This window comes from Staurois parvus, unplaced genomic scaffold, assembly GCF_062004578.1.
Source record: "Staurois parvus isolate SC_StPar_1 unplaced genomic scaffold, SC_StPar_1.0 ptg000306l, whole genome shotgun sequence".
In the NCBI taxonomy this organism is placed as follows: domain Eukaryota; kingdom Metazoa; phylum Chordata; class Amphibia; order Anura; family Ranidae; genus Staurois; species Staurois parvus.
The window spans coordinates 7,822,619-7,840,282 of NW_028318102.1; the positions used below are offsets into that span (position 1 = coordinate 7,822,619).

The 17,664-nt window shown below is 42.4% G+C and overlaps 1 protein-coding gene across 1 annotated transcript in view; it reads right to left on the reverse strand.

Moving 5' to 3' along the window:
- Positions 1–490: 490 nt before the first annotated feature.
- The window catches only part of LRIT1 (leucine rich repeat, Ig-like and transmembrane domains 1), an 87,139-nt gene continuing 69,965 nt past the window's right edge, over positions 491–17,664 (reverse strand). The window contains exons 4-5 of the mRNA XM_089683350.1: positions 10,613–10,789; positions 491–2,954 (exon numbers count right to left, since the gene is read on the reverse strand). Coding sequence (XP_089539476.1) covers positions 2,185–2,954; positions 10,613–10,789 — 947 coding nt within the window. The 3' untranslated portion in view covers positions 491–2,184. The remainder of the gene's footprint in view (positions 2,955–10,612; positions 10,790–17,664) is intronic.

Genomic DNA, 17,664 nt, shown 5'->3' on the forward strand with positions numbered 1-17,664 from the left:
GTGCTTTCCCAACAGCTTGAATGGCCTTTACAACCTTGACACTCCTTGCCATCAGCTTCCTGAAAGACATTACAAATATTTCCATTCTAATAATTGATGTACTAACAACCTTGTTAATTTCCTGGGAGGTCACAGAGATTCATTAAGTGCCAATAATTCATTTTGGACATTTGTTGTGGGATGCAAAAATTACTCTTATTCCACAAAGTGCAGGTCATTTTAATGAGTATTTGAATATTTTTTGCCTTGTTTATACCAATCAGCTTGTGAGCAAGTTTAGGGTTTAGCTTCTCACCTTTAATTTCAGTTTAACAAAACCAAAACCATATGTCTGCCTATTTCAATCAAGGCAGTATTACTGCCTTCAAAACTGAGTGAGCATCTTATAGCACCCCTTCAAGATAAATTAAAGTCTACAGGAGGAGAAATGTTCCATAACAAGTATGCACAGCACAATTAATGGTGACCTGAAAAAAATTAAAGCAACAGCTTGACATTGATATCAAAATTTATTGCAGTAGCACATATTACACACAGAGACACACACAAAATTGATACAATTGACCTCTATACAAAACAAAAAAATAAAAAGCATGTCAGGTCATCAAAATTAACATTCCATACAAGTGTCTATATTATATGGTCTACGTCAATAAAATAATGAACAAGGATTACGCTGTCATGAATAACGGGCTTAAAAGTATTGACTATACAGAATTCCCATTGCTTTAGCCTAAATTCATATATAATAGAAATACCTGTACCCAGTGTATCATAGATCGAGAAGATAGATTTACACAGCAAGGACTGTTTGTGCGCTGATCAATCTTTCTTAACTGCTACAAAATATGCTCGTTACATGCAACACTATATATCAGTTGTTCACAGATTATTTGCTACATTGTGTGAAACGCATCAGTAACCCCGAGTTCTGTTGTATTTTGCAAAATTCATGTGCAGCAAGGGCCAGTGTGTGCTCTAATCTTTGTTCTGCATAGATCAAAGTGATGGTGATGAGCCCAGAGAGGCAACTGATCAAGCGCCAACAGGTTGTCATGGACTGATATCAAAGTAGCTTTGTAATCAAATTAGCTTTGACAAAGCTAGAACATCCAAATGAGGACCAATATTGTTACAAAAAAGGGACTGTTTTTTTGGCAGATGAGCCTTGAAAAGTTGCAAGCTTTAGTACAGGATAAGGTTCTTTATTTTCAGAGTTTAAAAATGTTTGTAGTTCTTTAGTCCATGTGCGATTTGTCTGTGGGCCCCATTTATAAAAAATAATGCATATGGAAATATGTACACTGTCCTATTTAATTCCATCTTCCCCATCTATTACACATCACATTGAATGGGTAAAGTGAAAATTTATTTTTAACTGTTCAGTAAGGGAAGTGAATGACCAAGCAGCTCTCAGATCAAATATACAACCCCCTTAGCAACTAAAACTTACCAGGCTTAAGCTGGCTAACAGCCCGTTACACAATTGTGTGACTGGTCATACATCTTTGGTACTCATTTGGAAACATTCATATCTGTGCAACTTCAGGTCACAGTGGATGGAAAGTAATCCCTACACTACTTTGCTCCAACTTTCATGTGACTTGAGGGCCATATACTTCAAGTGTGACTTTGTGATGTGATTTTGAAGGGTTTACATTGAAGGACATGTGTTTGACTTTGTAGAGCCAAAATAGTTGCATACAAAAACCATCCTTCATCAAAACCAAAGTTGCAGGCCTCCAAAGTCACCTCAAGGAGCACTGTAAAGTCACAATGAAAATTGCACAATTTTGAAGTCACACAAGTGTGAATATAGTCTTATCATGCATGAACATATTGCATGATGCTCTTGACAAGGAACCAAATAATTTGACATAGAAAATTGTCAAGGGACACATTCTTTCAGAAGATATAACCAATGACAGTCTGAGAAAAGTTCACAAACTACTCCAGGGATACACCTGGTAAAAATGTTCATGTATTTCTTGAGGTCACTTACCTGGAAGGAAGTTACATTTGAAGTAGGGTATAAATAACCTTAAACCTAGCAATTTCTAAAACTAGTTTTGATACCAAAAAATCTGGCACACGGTGAATTAAATTGCATTTTTTTTATGCCCACTGTGGCTGTATACAAACTGAACATACGCACTTCAACTTGGAAATGTCCTGTCATTGCCATCAGCAAAAATATTCGTTTGGCTGTTCGTCAGTTTTTGGAATGGCCTCAGAGTCTACGCTTGATCGTGCAGAGAGCAACCTATTAGATTCATCTGGATTATGTCTAGTCAAGTATTCTCCTTCAGCAGTCTTTGCTTTATTGTTGGTGGAAAGACTCTCAAATGTCACATAGGAATCCTGAAGGTCTTTAGATTTTCGAACCAATCCCTTTTTGCACCGTCGTTTCAATGCTCCACAGCAGACCACCAGTGTTAGTGGGACGGCAATAACACAGGCCACACTAATCACCACCACATTTATCAGTTTCTGTGTGCCACCAGCACTGACAGCCTCGTCAGTAGAAAAGATGACGCATTGTTCCTTCTTGGGGATAAGCCCTCTCGCACTAACACACGCAATGTATTTGGTTTGTGGCATCAGACCATCTATTGTAATTTTGGTTTTGCCAGGCTCCACATTTATTCTTCGCATATCCCTCTCTCCAAATATTGCATATAAAACGCTAAAGACTGTCACATTTTTGGCAAGAGGAGCTTTCCACGCAAGAGACACACTGTGGTCAGTATCACCAATAACTTTAACGCCTCTTACCAATCGTTCAGTCTCTGGCTGCTTGGTGGGAGAACTCAGTAAAATGTTGCCAGAATCCTTGGTGTCTGGTCTTATGACAGAATTAGGATTTATATTCTGCACATTACTGTCTTGAATTTGGGGACCGCTAAATTTGAAATGCTGCATTCCATTGTTCCCTTCTGCAGATAGAAATTTGCCTGCACAAACAGAGATAACAAGAACTTTAGGGGTACCAATAACTAAAAGGTAAACATTATAGGATAAATTGCACAGGAACAGGATCTTGTTGAGAATATGCCCATTATAACAATAAAAATAGAAAGATACAACGCACATGTTAAAGTGCTCATAATTAATTATAATTTTGCCCTAGAATACAAACCACCTTCTGTAAGTTTGGCATATCCACAATATGGATATCAGTTCAGTATTCAGGAGAGATCACCAATGACAGCCTTCAGAAACTTCCCTTGTACAGGTTTTCATTTTTTTTTTTAAGGTGGTTCATAAGACTGAAGATTTTTTTACCTTCATGTATTCTATGCATTAAGGTAAAAAAAAAAACAGCAGTGCCCCCCCCAATCCTTACCTGAGTCCCCTCTAATAAAGCCTCTGTTGTCTGGGGACTCTTCCTCCTCATTGGCTGAGACTGCAGTAGGACCCCCATGGGACAGAGCCAAGCCACAGTTCTAGGTCTTATGGACACAGAGCACTGGCTCCAGGATGAGCACACAGTCGTACCCCAAGGGCAAGCAAGTTTCCCTGGGGATACTGCTTGAAGGGGAGGAGCCAGGAGCACCAGCAGAGACCCAGAGTCACTTTAACCACTTGCCTTCCTGAGGATTTACCCCCCTTCCTGACCAGTCCTCTTTTTGCTACTCGGCGCTGTACTAATTCAACTGATAATTGCGCGGTCATGCAATGCTGCACCCAAACGAAATGTACGTCCTTTTTTTCACACAAATAGAGCTTTCTTTTGGTTGTGGTCCATTAGCTGGAAAATCTGTGTGCAGGGTGCAGCTGGGCGTGGCATTGTTATGCACGTGACAGCGCGGTTTTAGATTGGCTAGTCCTTCGGTCACGAGTTTGGTGAGAAGGGCTGGGGGCGGACGCCACGATCATCACAAGGAGGTCTAGTGTTTGAATTACAGCCCTTGATCTGACGTTCACGGCGCTACCTCACATGTATGGTGCAACCGCTGTTTACATACCGGCACTGGGGTCAATTCTTGTGCACACAGGTGTGCTTGCATGGGAGGGGCGAGTTTTTTTTTTTTTTTTTAAGTTATTTTGATTTTTTTAATTATTTTTACACTGTACCTTTCTTTTTTCTTTTTTTTATCACTTTTAATGCTATTACAGGGATTGCAAATATCCCCTATAACTTCAATAGGCATTGTCATATATTCTTTTCTGAGAAATCTGGGGTCTGTCAGACTCTGGATATCTCCTCTGCTCTTACATTATCTAATCAAACCAAGATCGGTGTGATCAGATGCTTTCCCAATTTACAAATGGCGCTGTTTATATCCTGCGAAACTGAAGTGATGAAATGCTCGTAGCTTCCGAATTCTTAGACTATAGAGATGATTGGCACCACTCTGGTCTCCAATCAGCTCTATGGTCAGCTGGCAGAAACACCTGCTGCATTCTCAGGTTCCCCCGATGGCACAGGACTGCCCGAGAAGGCCGCGGAAGGCAGCGGGGGAGGGGGGCATCATATCCCGCTGCTTGTAAAAGCAATCCTGCAGTAAATTAGCCACTGGGATTGCTTTTACATGAAAGCCAATCGCCGTCTGAAAAAAACGATACTAGGATGATGCCTGCAGCTGTAGGCATCATCCTGGTATAACCATTCAAAGTCCAGTGATGTACCAGTACGTCGCTGGTCCTTGTTGGGTATATATGCTATGTTCTTTGTTTTTTTTGTATGCAGCCTGTGGACTGAATGAAAAAAAGAGAAGAAATCTCTGCCAGAAAAAGTGTCTGGTATGCCCCCGATTAGAATATACCGCCCTGCATCCACCCACTTCTAATGGTGGGCAGACATTAGGTCACACTTTGCCACATGTGCCAGTTCCAAGATTGTACAAATGTCTAAATAGTGGCACACTTGAATAAAAATTGTCCATGTTTAAGTGGTACCCCATATAGAAAAAGGATGACACCAAGTCCCAAACTATCTTGTAACTGCTCCCCATGTAGTCTGGGCATCCGGGGGACTCTACATGACTATCATTTCCCTCGTAAATCCGAAACTTATAAGTATAGCCTGTTGTCCTTTCACAGGTCTTTTATATCTTGATCCCATATCTGGCACTCTTGCTGGGGAGAAATTGTTTGAATGCAAGGCGGCCAGAAAAATTAATGAGGGACTCATCAACGCAGATGTTTTGCTGGGGAGTATAGACATCTGCAAATTTTTGTTTAGGGTGATTTGCGAGGGGCCGAATTTTGTGGAGCCAATCAAATTCAGGGTCACCCTGAGGATGACAGAGTGTATTGTCGTTGAAATGCATGAAACATATTATACTCTCATATCTATGCCTGACCATGGCAGCAGAGAACACGGGCATATGATGAATTGGGGCTGCGGACCAATACAACCACAATTTATTTCTTTTAGTAATGCCCATGTTGAGGGTTAATCCCAAAAAAAATTTAAATTCGAAAACCGTAATGAGTTTCCATGCGACTGGTCTGGCAAGGTTTGAATTTGGGTTGGCCGCTATAAATTGTATGCGTTGATTGTGGATCAAAGTAATTTATATGCACAACAGATATTCCGTGAAAAACAGCTCCAAAAATCAAGGGGAGTAGTTAAATTTGCTATTTCCACCTGAATTCCGGGTTGGGCAGTGAATGGGGGAAGTACGGATGCTGAAGAATTAGTGGGCTGTCAACTGGGATTTGAAAGCACATCCGGAAGGATACTAGGAGCTCTATGGGCCTGTGTGCGAATTTTTGGTGGCTGCGGGACAATACTTGTGCCACACCAGCTTGTACTGGACTTATAAGACTCGCCACATCACCAAGTCATACTGCAGTGCTGGTATTATTATTATTATACAGGATTTATATAGTGCCAACAGTTTGCTCAGCGCTTACAGTATAACGGGAGACAATACAGCAACAATACAGTTCAATACAAGAGGGTTAGGAGGGCCCTGATCCTGGGAGCTTACAATCTAAGAGATATGAGAAAGACCAAGATGTACTAGACCGCTGGTGCTTGCCAATTCACTAAAAGGTAGCGTGGCACTAGTACTGGCACTCTGCTGCATATGAGAATCATCAAAATTCACCGGCAAGTGCTAACAGAGATCAGGCTTGATTCTGTGAACACTGCAGTTTTGTGCGCAATGTATCAAGTGACAGTGACCTACTGACACTGCACTTGCTGGGGGGGGTAAGCGTAGGGGCTAAAACGCTGGCATGTGTTGGGGCTGATCCTGCTAACGCTGTGTTTTTGGGCACACTATACTAATGTGAACGCTGGTATAGTGCTGATCTGATCAAAGATATTGATCCGTTCAGACACTATACTAGCAATGGAGATTTATTGTTCATGAGCGTGTTCCTGGCAAGCAAGGGGTTAAATGTGATGACTGGTGTATTGACAGACAATCTGAAGCTATCTGGGAGGGGCATGAAAACCACGGGAGCGCAAATTATGTATGTATGTGTATATATATATATATATATATATATGTGATTTTGTGCACCCATGCCGCCCTGTAGCAGTATTTCTGCTATAGGGCGGTCAAGAAGTGGTTACAGAAGCGGTTTGTGTTACGTCACTGCGTTTTTAACTGACAAATGCGCGGTAATGCAACACTGCACCCAAATTAACTTTACGTCCTTTTTCCCATCAATTGGGCTTTCTTCTGGTGGTATTTGATAGCCTGTGCGTTTTTATTTTTTTGCGCTATAAAAAAATTGATATTACATACTGATGTTGTACTACTCTGGTGTCTTTTTGTCATAATTTTTGGGAAAAAGAAGATTAAAAAATTATTTTCAGAATTGTTTTTTCTTAAAACTTCAAAAAAACTCACCATTGCCTCTTATGAAATACAGTACATTGGACTGTCTACTTTGCAAAAAGGGGTCATTTGGGGGATATCTGTACTATTCTGACATTTTTGGGCCTCAAGAAGTTAGATTGGCTGTCAGTACTTCAGGATTGGTCAATTTTCAGATATATCCCATAGTTTGTGAACTCTATAACTTTCCTAAAGACTAAATAATAAATACTGATTTGGGTTATTTTCACCAAAGAAATGTAGCAAAATCCATCTTGGCCTAAATTTCTGAAGAACAATTATTTATTTGCAAACTTTTATAGCAGAAACAAAGAAAAACTTGTTTTTTTTTTTCAATTTTCAGTCTTTTTTTTTTTTAATTTAGCAACAAATAAAACCCCCAGTGGTGATTAAATATGTCATGGAAATTTTCTATTACAGGTTGTCCTTTAAATGTGTCATATATTAGTGTTATTCATATGTCTCTCGTGTGGCTTAATTAAAGCTCTGAAGGCTGCAATTAGGCCATGCGCATTTACAATGTATATACAGTCAGGTCCATAAATATTGGGACATCAACACAATTCTAACATTTTTGCCTCTATACACCACCACAATGGATTTGAAATGAAACGATCAAGATGTGCTTTAACTGCAGACTGTCAGCTTTAATTTGCATCCAAATCAGGTGAATGGTGTAGGAATTACAACAGTTTGCATATGTGCCTCCCACTTGTTAAGGGACCAAAAGCAATGGGACAATTGGCTTCTCAGCTTTTTTATGGCCAGGTGTGTGTTATTCCCTCATTATCCCAATTACAATGAGCAGATAAAAGGTCCAGAGTTCATTTTCAAGTGTGCTATTTGCATTTGGAATCTGTTGCTGTCAACTCTCAAGATGAGATCCAAAGAGCTGTCATTATCAGTGAAGCAAGCCATCATTAGGCTGAAAAAACAAAACAAACCCATCAGAGAGATAGCAAAAACATTAGGCGTGGCCAAAACAACTGTTTGGAACATTCTTAAAAATAAGGAACGCAACGGTGAGCTCAGCAACACCAAAAGACCCAGAAGACCATGGAAAACAACTGTGGTGGATGACCGAAGAATTCTTTCCCTGGTGAAGAAAACACCCTTCACAACAGTTGGCCAGATCAAGAACACTCTCCAGGAGGTAGGTGGTATGTGTGTCAAAGTCAACAATCAAGAGAAGACTTCACCAGAGTGAATACAGAGGGTTCACCACAAGATGGAAACCATTGATGAGCCTCAAAAACAGGAAGGCCAGATTAGAGTTTGCCAAACGACATCTAAAAAAGCCTTCACAGTTCTGGAACAACATCCTATGGACAGATGAGACCAACATCAACTTGTACCAGAGTGATGGGAAGAGAAGTGTATGGAGAAGGAAAGGAACTGCTCATAATCCTAAGCATACCACCTCATCAGTGAAGCATGGTGGTGGTAGTGTCATGGCGTGGGCATGTATGGCTGCCAATGGAACTGGTTCTCTTGCATTTATTGATGATGTGACTTCTGACAAAAGTAGCAGGATGAATTCTGAAGTGTTTTGGGCAATATTATCTGCTCATATTCAGCCAAATGCTTCAGAACTCATTGGACGCCGCGTCACAGTGCAGATGGACAATGACCCAAAGCATACTGCAAAAGCAACCAAAGAGTTTTTTAAGGGAAAGAAGTGGAATGTTATGCAATGGCCAAGTCAATCACCTGACCTGAATCCGATTGAGCATGCATTTCACTTGCTGAAGACAAAACTGAAGGGAAAATGCCCCAAGAACAAGCAGGAACTGAAGACAGTTGCAGTAGAGGCCTGGCAGAGCATCTCCAGGGATGAAACCCAACGTCTGGTGATGTCTATGCATTCCAGACTTCAGGCTGTAATTGACTGCAAAGGATTTGCAACCGAATATTAAAAAGTGAAAGTTTGATTTATGATTATTATTCTGTCCCATTACTTTTGGTCCCTTAACAAGTGGGAGGCACATATGCAAACTGTTGTAATTCCTACACCGTTCAACTGATTTGGATGTAAATACCCTCAAATTAAAGCTGAGAGTCTGCAGTTAAAGCACATCTTGTTTGTTTCATTTCAAATCCATTGTGGTGGTGTATAGAGCCAAAAATGTTAGAATTGTGTCGATGTCCCAATATTTATAGACCTGACTGTATTACAGTACTCAGCTTGGTAATGGATGAGATGGCAGATCTGCGTTTATAGACTGGCATGTATGCCACCACGGCATTCGATGCAAATGCCTCCGGCGGTAGGCCGCGGGCCTGTATCCACATATCAGCAGCATAGTACCACATGGACTTCGTATGGCCAGGCGCCGGGCAGTGCGAACTCCGCGTGTAGGCTCATGTATATCTCTACAAGCCGCTACCAACCTGAACTGTATCTGGATGGAGGTGTTTTAATAAAGATCGTATCGGGCCCATTCAGATACAGACTGGCACTGTTTAATCTAAGGGATGCTTGTACAGACAATGTACATACTGCTGGGAGCTGATAGCATGTAAATAATGATAAACTCGCTCTCCAAAGAGAGCTTACAGGGGAGGGCAGGAAAAACTGGTTTAACTGGTTTTAGTAAGAGGGAACTTTACACTCCGAGCAGGGTGGACATTCTCGTGTATGGACACTCCCTATACATTGTTCTGTGAAAGGGGATTGACTTGGCCCCCGTGCGGAGGGGGGGGGATGTTTTTGTAAGATAATAAAACAGGAGTCTGGTGTTAGACCCAGACAGAGTGGATTCCAACTCCAACCTGGGAGTGTCGTCTGATTATTCCTAGATCACGGGAGCTCCATTTTCCCCACATCTCAAAAGAGCTAAACCTTTGCACACCAGTTGGAGGCGCAGGAATTGTGGAGCTAAGCTGCAGTCGCGGTAAGCGAAGTTCGCACAGCTTTATGGGGGTACTCACGGTAAGAAAAAATTCGTTGAAAGCGTATTCCCAAGACAAATACCACCAAAATAAAGCTCCAGTTGTGTGAGCAAAATTGTAACATTTTCGCTTGGGGACAGTGTTGCATAACCGCACAATTGTCATTCAAAGTGTGAGAGCGCTGAAACCTGAAAATGTCCCTGGGCAGGAAGGGGGTAAAAGTGCCTGGTGTTGAAGTGGTTAAACAAAAACTTTAACTTGTCAGATTGCTTGTTTATATTTAAACCCTTATACACCCTTAGTGAAGTGATGGTAAATAAGGAATTTAAATAAATACAGCTGACGAAACTGTTTGCGTGATTTATTTTAAAATTTTTCAAACCATTTATATTAACATAACCAATCATATGAAGCTACAACTGCTAACTATTATGCACATAGTGACCTCCACTTACTGACCTTAACTCACCATTACTCAACAAAACCATATTACTAGTTCTAGTGTAACCTCAACACTCCTCCATGGTCCCGTGTCTTCCAAGAGGTCCTCTAAGGCCCCCATGATTCAATGCATTTATTTTTTTGGCCTACATTACTTATCAAAATCACAATGCCCTTCCAAACCTAATGCCAACAATGAGTATCAGGCATGCACGTTAGCATACAAGAAAAATCTTTCATGGATATTAGGTCTTTGCACATGGGGTTTCCTTTTGGCCACTGAAGAACTCCTGCACACTTGCAGAATCCTGTACGTGTATAATACTCCTGCAAACTGAAATCTGTTTAGAATAACGCTATTACATTTACAACATTATGTCCCTGATCATTGGGCTCCTTTGCTTGAACTAAAGTGTGTATCATCACCCAGGTTAACATAATATGAATATAACATACAATATTTGATTGAAAATTACCGCTGTCATTTGGCTCTTCGGTTGTGTTGGAGTCAGTGACAAACACTGAAATAAACGCTTCTGTCATTCCCAAAATGTTCTTTGCCTTGCAGATATATTCTCCAGAATCTTTGTAAGAGACAGTGGGCAAATTTAACATGGACCAACTCATTCCATCACTAGATATTTCCTGGTGAACTGCCAATTAAAGAAATAAATCCATAAACAAAAAAAAGAGAATGTGTAAAATGCAGAAAAGCAAAGAGGATTTCCATTTTTAGAAAGCAATCTCCAATATTTCCCATAGATCCTTCTTGGTATAAACTATGCTTCAGTTTGTGAACAAACAGGAAGCTCTATACAGAGGCTATGCCTGTCCATTCATTCTACACAGCTGAGGCTTCAGAGATGGAGATTGAAGGTCTTTGGTGAGCTATTAAGGGTCTAAACAGACCCCTGATGTTCCACCTTTGAGGACTGTTTCTCTTTCTCAAACGGGACTCCTAACAAATTGTTTTATAATTTTAAACTTGTAATTATTTTGTAAAAACATAAAAGAACAAAAAATAAAAAAAAATACTGACACCATTGGCAGAACTACCAGGATTGCAACAGTCACACTTGCAACCTTGCCCTTGCATCCACCACAGTGGAAGGATGGGGGGGGGGGGAGAGCCAAGACAGCAGGAAGGGGGCCCACTGCAAAACCTGTGAAAGGGTCCCACTGTGGGACTGTAATAAAGAGCCTCTGTGATGGAAGTATCCCCCCAGGCCAGGGGTGAGGGGGGCACTTCATGGTTACTTGCACTGGAGCTCTAAACATTCTAGTTAAGTCTCTGCCCTACTTTCCCAAAGTAACCTGGCCTTCTGGACATGCTTTTGCAAGCACTCTTTCGTGCCCTTGTTTTCACTTTTGTCTTTGTTTTGGCCTGGGTCACCTGTATTGTTTGGAGTGTGCTTTCCTTTCCGTTTGGACGGCTTTTGGATGGCCCTAGGTTGTTAGAGAAATTGGTTTGATGGTACAAAAATTCAACTTTCCATTGTGGAACATGGCTTTATCAGAGTCCACTGAAGGACGCAGCTCTCTCCCTTCATATGCTATTGTTTTCTCTGACAACCCAGTAGGACTGGTGTGGTAATGACTTTCCTCCAATTCTTTTATGTATCTACAGTCCATTTCTGCTTTAGGTGGCGGTATAATTCTAGGTTGCTTATCAAGTCCCCCAATGGATTTCAAGAAAAGGATTTTTTAGAGTACCAAAAAATAATTTTACATGACAGTAATCCCCAGATTAAAGTATGTGCTTGGTTAGCAGCATTTATACTGGAACAATGGTGGATGTGAAATGCACACTCATATGTACATTTATGTAACCCCTCCAGTTCAAATAATTGAATAAAACGTCATTACTAATACAGGTTTAAGGCAGTTTCATTCAAACTGGAAATGTATGAATTTCTAATAATTCATATTTAACTATAGATAACTAAAACTAAATTGATAAAATATTTTATTCCAGCTTTTTATACGTGTTATCTAGTTATGCTTGTTTTTCCAGAAAAATGACAATTACAGGTGCATCTCAATAAATTTGAATATCATCAAAAAGTTAATTTCAGATATTCAAATCAAAAAGCAAAACTGATATTATATAGATTCATTACAAGCAGCGTGATATATTTGCAGCATGTCTTACTTTTAATTGGGATGATTATGGCTTATAGCTAGTGAAAACCCAAAATTCAGTATCTCAGAACATTAGATTATTGCATAAGACCAATTAAAAAAAAGGACATACTTTTTAGTAAGCTAACATTTCTGTATTAAAAAATCCATGTACAGTATATATGAACTCAATACTTGGTCGGGGCTCCTTTTGCATGGATATGGCACAGAGGCAATCAGCCTGCGGCACTGTTGAGCTGTTACACAAGCCCAGGTTGTTTTGATAGATAGCGGCATTGTTTGGTATCGTGTCTCTCATCTTCCTCTTGGCAATACTGTGGGAATTAGATCAGGCGAGTTTGCTGGCCACTCAAGCACAGTGATACCATGATCATTAGACCAGGTATTGGTACTTTGGGCAGTGTGGGCAGGTGCCAAATCCTGCTGGAAAATGACATCAGCATCTCTATAAAGCTGGTCAGCAGAGGGAAGCAAGAAGTGCTCTAAAATTTCCCAGTAAAGGGCTGCAATGACTTTAAACTTGATAAAACACAGCGGACTGACACCGTCAAATGACAAGACTCCCCAAATAATCACTGAATGTGGAAATGTCACACTGGACCTCATGCAGGTCGGATTCTGTGCCTCTCCATTATTTCTCCAGACTCTGGGACCTTGATTTCCAAATGAAATGCTAAATTTAATTTCATTCAAAAAGAGGACTTTGGACCAATTAACAACAGTCCGGTCCTTTTTGTTCGTAGCCCAGCTACAACATTTATGATAACTCATCTCTGGTTCAGGAGTGGCTTGACACAACGAATGCAACAGTCATAGCCCATGTTCTGGAAAAGTCTGTGTGTGGTGGCTCTTGAAGCATTAACACCGGCCGTAGTTCACTCCTTGTGAATCTCGCCAAAATTCAAGAATGGACTTTTGATTCTCAATCGTCTCAAGGCTGCGGTTGCTTGTACACCTTTTACTACCATGCTTTTTCCTTCTGCTCAACTGTCCATTATTAAGCTTGGATACAGCACTCTAAACAACCAGATTTTTTTAGCTATGAAAATTTGCGACTTGCGCACTTTGTGGAGGGTGTTGATGACTGTATTCTGGACAACTGTCAAGTTAGCTGTCTTCTCCATGATCGTGTAACCTACCAAACAAGACTGAGACACCATTTAAATGCTCAGGAAGGCCCTCCAAGGAGCAAGGCCCTCCTATCCCTCTTGTATTGAACTGTATTGTTGCTATACTGTCTCCCGTTATATTTTAAAGTGCTGAGCAAACTGTTGGCGCTATATTATTATTATTATTACATCGAGTTTATATAGCGCCAAAGGGTTTGCTCAGCGCTGTACAATAGAGGGGGGGACAATACATGAAACAGTACAGCAACTACAAACAGCACACGAGGGGTTAGAGGGCCCTACTCTTTTGAGCTTACAATCTAGAAGGGAGGGGGTAGTGGTACAGGAGGAAATGGCTGTGGGGGATGGAGTGGTAGGAGGGATGAAGGAGAACGACTGTTAGGTGAGGGTGGGGTAGGCTTCCCTGAAGAGGTGGGTTTTCAGGGAGTGCCTGAAGGTGAGGAGGGAAGGTGACAGTCTGATGGATTGGGGTAGTGAGTTCCAGAGGATGGGGGAGGACCTGGAGAAGTCTTGGAGTGGTGCGTGGGAGGAGGAGACCAGGGAGCAAGATAGAAGGAGGTCCTGTGAAGAGCGAAGGGTACGGGTAGGGTGGTACCTTGGAATCAGGTTGGTGAGGTAGTTAGGGGCAGTGGGGGGTGGTTGGTGAGGTGGATGAGTCTAGCCGCTGAGTTCAGGATGGTCTGAAGCGGGGAGAGCCTGCACTGGGGTAGGCCGGTGAGGAAGGAGTTGCAGTAGTCAAGACGTGAGATAATCAGGGAGTGTACGAGTAGTTTAGTGGTGTCTGGGGTAAGGAAGGAGCGTATCTTGGCGATGTTGCGGAGGTGGAGCCTGCATGTGTTTGTAAGTGATTTGACATGAGGTTGGAAGGAAAGGTTTGAGTCCAGAATGACGCCAAGGACTTTGGCTTGAAGGGCGGGATTGATGGTGGTGTTGTTGGTAGTGATGGATAGGATGGGGGGGGGGGGGGCACGGGCAGGGGGAAAGACGAGAAGCTCGGTTTTAGAGAGGTTAAGCTTGAGGAAATGGAGCGACATCCAGGCTGAGATGTCGTTTAGGAGGTGAGTGATGCGGGCGGAGAATGTGGGAGTGAGGTGAGGGGTGGAGAGGTAAATTTGAGTGTCATCAGCGTAGAGGTGGTAGTTGAAGCCGTGGGAGTGTATGAGTTTGCCAAGGGAGGAGGTGTAGATGGAGAAGAGAAGGGGTCCAAGGACAGAGCCCTGGGGGACCCCAACAGAGAGGGGGAGGGAAGGGGAGGTGGCACCGTTGTAGGAAATACTGAAGGAGCGTCGGGATAGGTAAGAGGAGAACCAGGAGAGAGCGGTGTCTCTGATGCCAAGGGAGAGTAGTTTATTAAGGAGGAGGGGGTGGTCAACTGTGTCGAAGGCCGCCGAGAGGTCCAGGAGAAGGAGGACAGAGTAGTCACCTTTGGCTTTGGCGGTAAATGGGTCGTTGGTGATTTTGAGGAGGGCGGTTTCAGTGGAGTGTAGGGGACGGAAGCCGGACTGTAGTGGATCAAGGAGATTGTTGTCAGTTAGGTGGGCGCTTAGGCGGTCGTAGACTAAGCGCTCAAGGAGCTTGGAAGTGAGTGGCAGCAGGGAGATGGGTCTGAGGTTGTTTGGGTCATTGGGGTCCAGGGAGGGCTTTTTGAGTATGGGGGTGATGTGCGCATGCTTTAGGGGGGAGGGGAATACGCCGGTAGAGAGGGAGAGATTGAAGATGTGGTTGAGGGAGCGGATGAGGGAAGAGGGGGGTGACCGGAGGAATTGAGAGGGGATAGGGTCCAGGGGGCAGGTAGTGAGCCGGGCTTCTGAGAATACCCTGGTGACTTCCTCAGTGGTAGCAGGGCTGAAGGAGTGCAGTGCTGGGGGGTTACGGTAAGCGGAGCCTTGGGTGTGGTGGGGGGCAGTGCGGTTGCGAGGTCAGAGGAGGGAAGAGATGAGGGGGAGATGGGGGGGGGGAGGCAGATTGCGAGTTGACTATGTCCTTACGGATTGCGTCAATCTTGTTGTGGAAATGAGTAGCAATCTCGTGGGTGGTAAGCGAGGTACTGAGTGGAGGAGGGGGGGGGAGAGTAGGGAGTTGAAGGTAAAGAATCGGCGAGGGCAGGTGGAGAGGGTGTTGATCAAGTTTACGAAGAAGGCCTGCTTGGAGGCGTGGAGGGAGGAGGTGTAGGTGAGGAAGGCAGATTTGTAAAGGGAGAATGCACGAGGGGACCTGGTTATGCGCCATAGTCTCTCCAGCGCGCGACTGCAACGTTTGAGGCTATATAAATCCTGTATAATAATAATTAGCTGATTAGAGTGTTTCACCGTGAGTCAAAAATATTGAACCTTTTCACAATATTCTACATTTCAGAGATACTGAATTTGGGGTTCTCACTAGCTGTAAGCCTTAATCATCAAAATTTTGTTTATAAACTTTTTTATTAGGCAAAATACAAAGACTGTGCATTATAAAATGTAGCACAATGAACAGTAAGAAAGAAGCAAACAGGTAATTTTCATTTGCAGAAAGACAATCACAAAGTAACAATCAAGTACATGAAAGAAGCATAGAACAATGTTGGCATATCAACAACACAACTCACAAAAAACGAGGACAGATCTGGTTGGGATAGGCATTCAATCTAACAGCAGATGTTTATGTATCCTCCAACCATCCCATTTATTGTTGAATAAATGAATGTAATGGATACGTTCCATGAGCATGACCATATCAATTCTCCATAGAACAGAAGCTAATGGGACTATGGGTGATTTCCAATGCAGGGCTTGACACAATAGGGTGGAAACGCAGATGGTATGAACCAACCTCATCAAACTGGAAGGAACCCCTGGAATGGGCGAACCCAATAAACAAATCTGTAGAGACACAACAACAGAAGAACCCGCCAAAGCAGAGACGACCTCCGATATCCTATGCCATATCAGGGAAAGACCAGGACAGGCCCAACACGTGCATGAGAGTTCCAGCAAGGCTGCAACCTCTAAATCCGAGGTGCCAGGCTCCCAGGAACATAACATGTAGTCTGGAAGGGGTATATTACCAATAGGTAAGAACCTTAAGGGCCTTCTCTTGAACCGAAAGGGATTTAGAACCCCAGCGTATGTTATCCAACATGGAGTCCCACTCATCATCCGAGAATGTGAGACATTACAGTCAAACTCCCATTTCAATCTATAAAGACAGGGAGAGATATAATAAGCATCCAGGAAAATAAGATATAGATCTGAAATAAAGCTCCTACTTCTAGGAGATACATTCAAAATAGAGAATTGGTAAAGACAGTGCCAGACCAAAATGGGAACTAAAAAAGTGACTTATTTGTAGGTAATGATAATGTTTGCAAAGCGGGACATTAAAGAGGGTGCGCAACAGGTCAAAAGAGAGAAACAACCCCCCTCTTTGAAAGTCCGTTAGTCTAATAAGGGCTCGGTCATACCACCAACGATATGCAAGTGGACATGAGAAAGCCATGGCAAGATTCAGATTCCCAAAAAAAGACAACCCCGGAGGGGCAGGGGAGACAAGGCTCAATTTAGATTTATATCGGCACCAAAGTGTCAATGTTTGAAACACTATAGAGTTATAACCTGACAAGCAGCGTGGCAGAATATTAGTCCATAACAAATCCGGAAGATAAAATGGGATTATCGATTGAGATTCAAATCTAACTCAAGGGATTGGGGATTTAATAATGGCCCATTGCGCAACTTGGGAAAAGCGAGCGGATAAATAATAGAGCAAAAAATTAGGGAGGCCTAGGCCCCCCAGCCCATTGCAAATTGTGCAAGACTAGAGAGGTAAAGCGAGGACATCGATTTTGCCAAACAAATTTATTAACCACTCATTGGAAGTGATCAAGAAACGATATATAAAATGATATTGGAAGCGCTCTAAATAAATAGAGGAGTTAAGGCAAAATGTTATTTTTCACCGCCGTGACTCTGCCCAAAAATGAAATGGGGTACTTATGCCACATTTTGAGCACGGTATGAAGACCAGCCACACATGGTGGGTAATTGGCCGCAAACAGAGCAGAGTCCCTGGGTGCAAGATAAACACCTAAATATGGAATCCGGTCCGTGGCCCAACAAAATGGAAAAGAACCACAGAGGAACTCACCTAAGGGCTGAGCAATATTTATGGGCATAGCTACTGATTTGGAAAAGTTAACAGTAAAACCTGATATGGATGCTAAATCATTCAACAAGGAACATAAATTAGGCAACAATACTAATGGGTTAGGAAGAAAG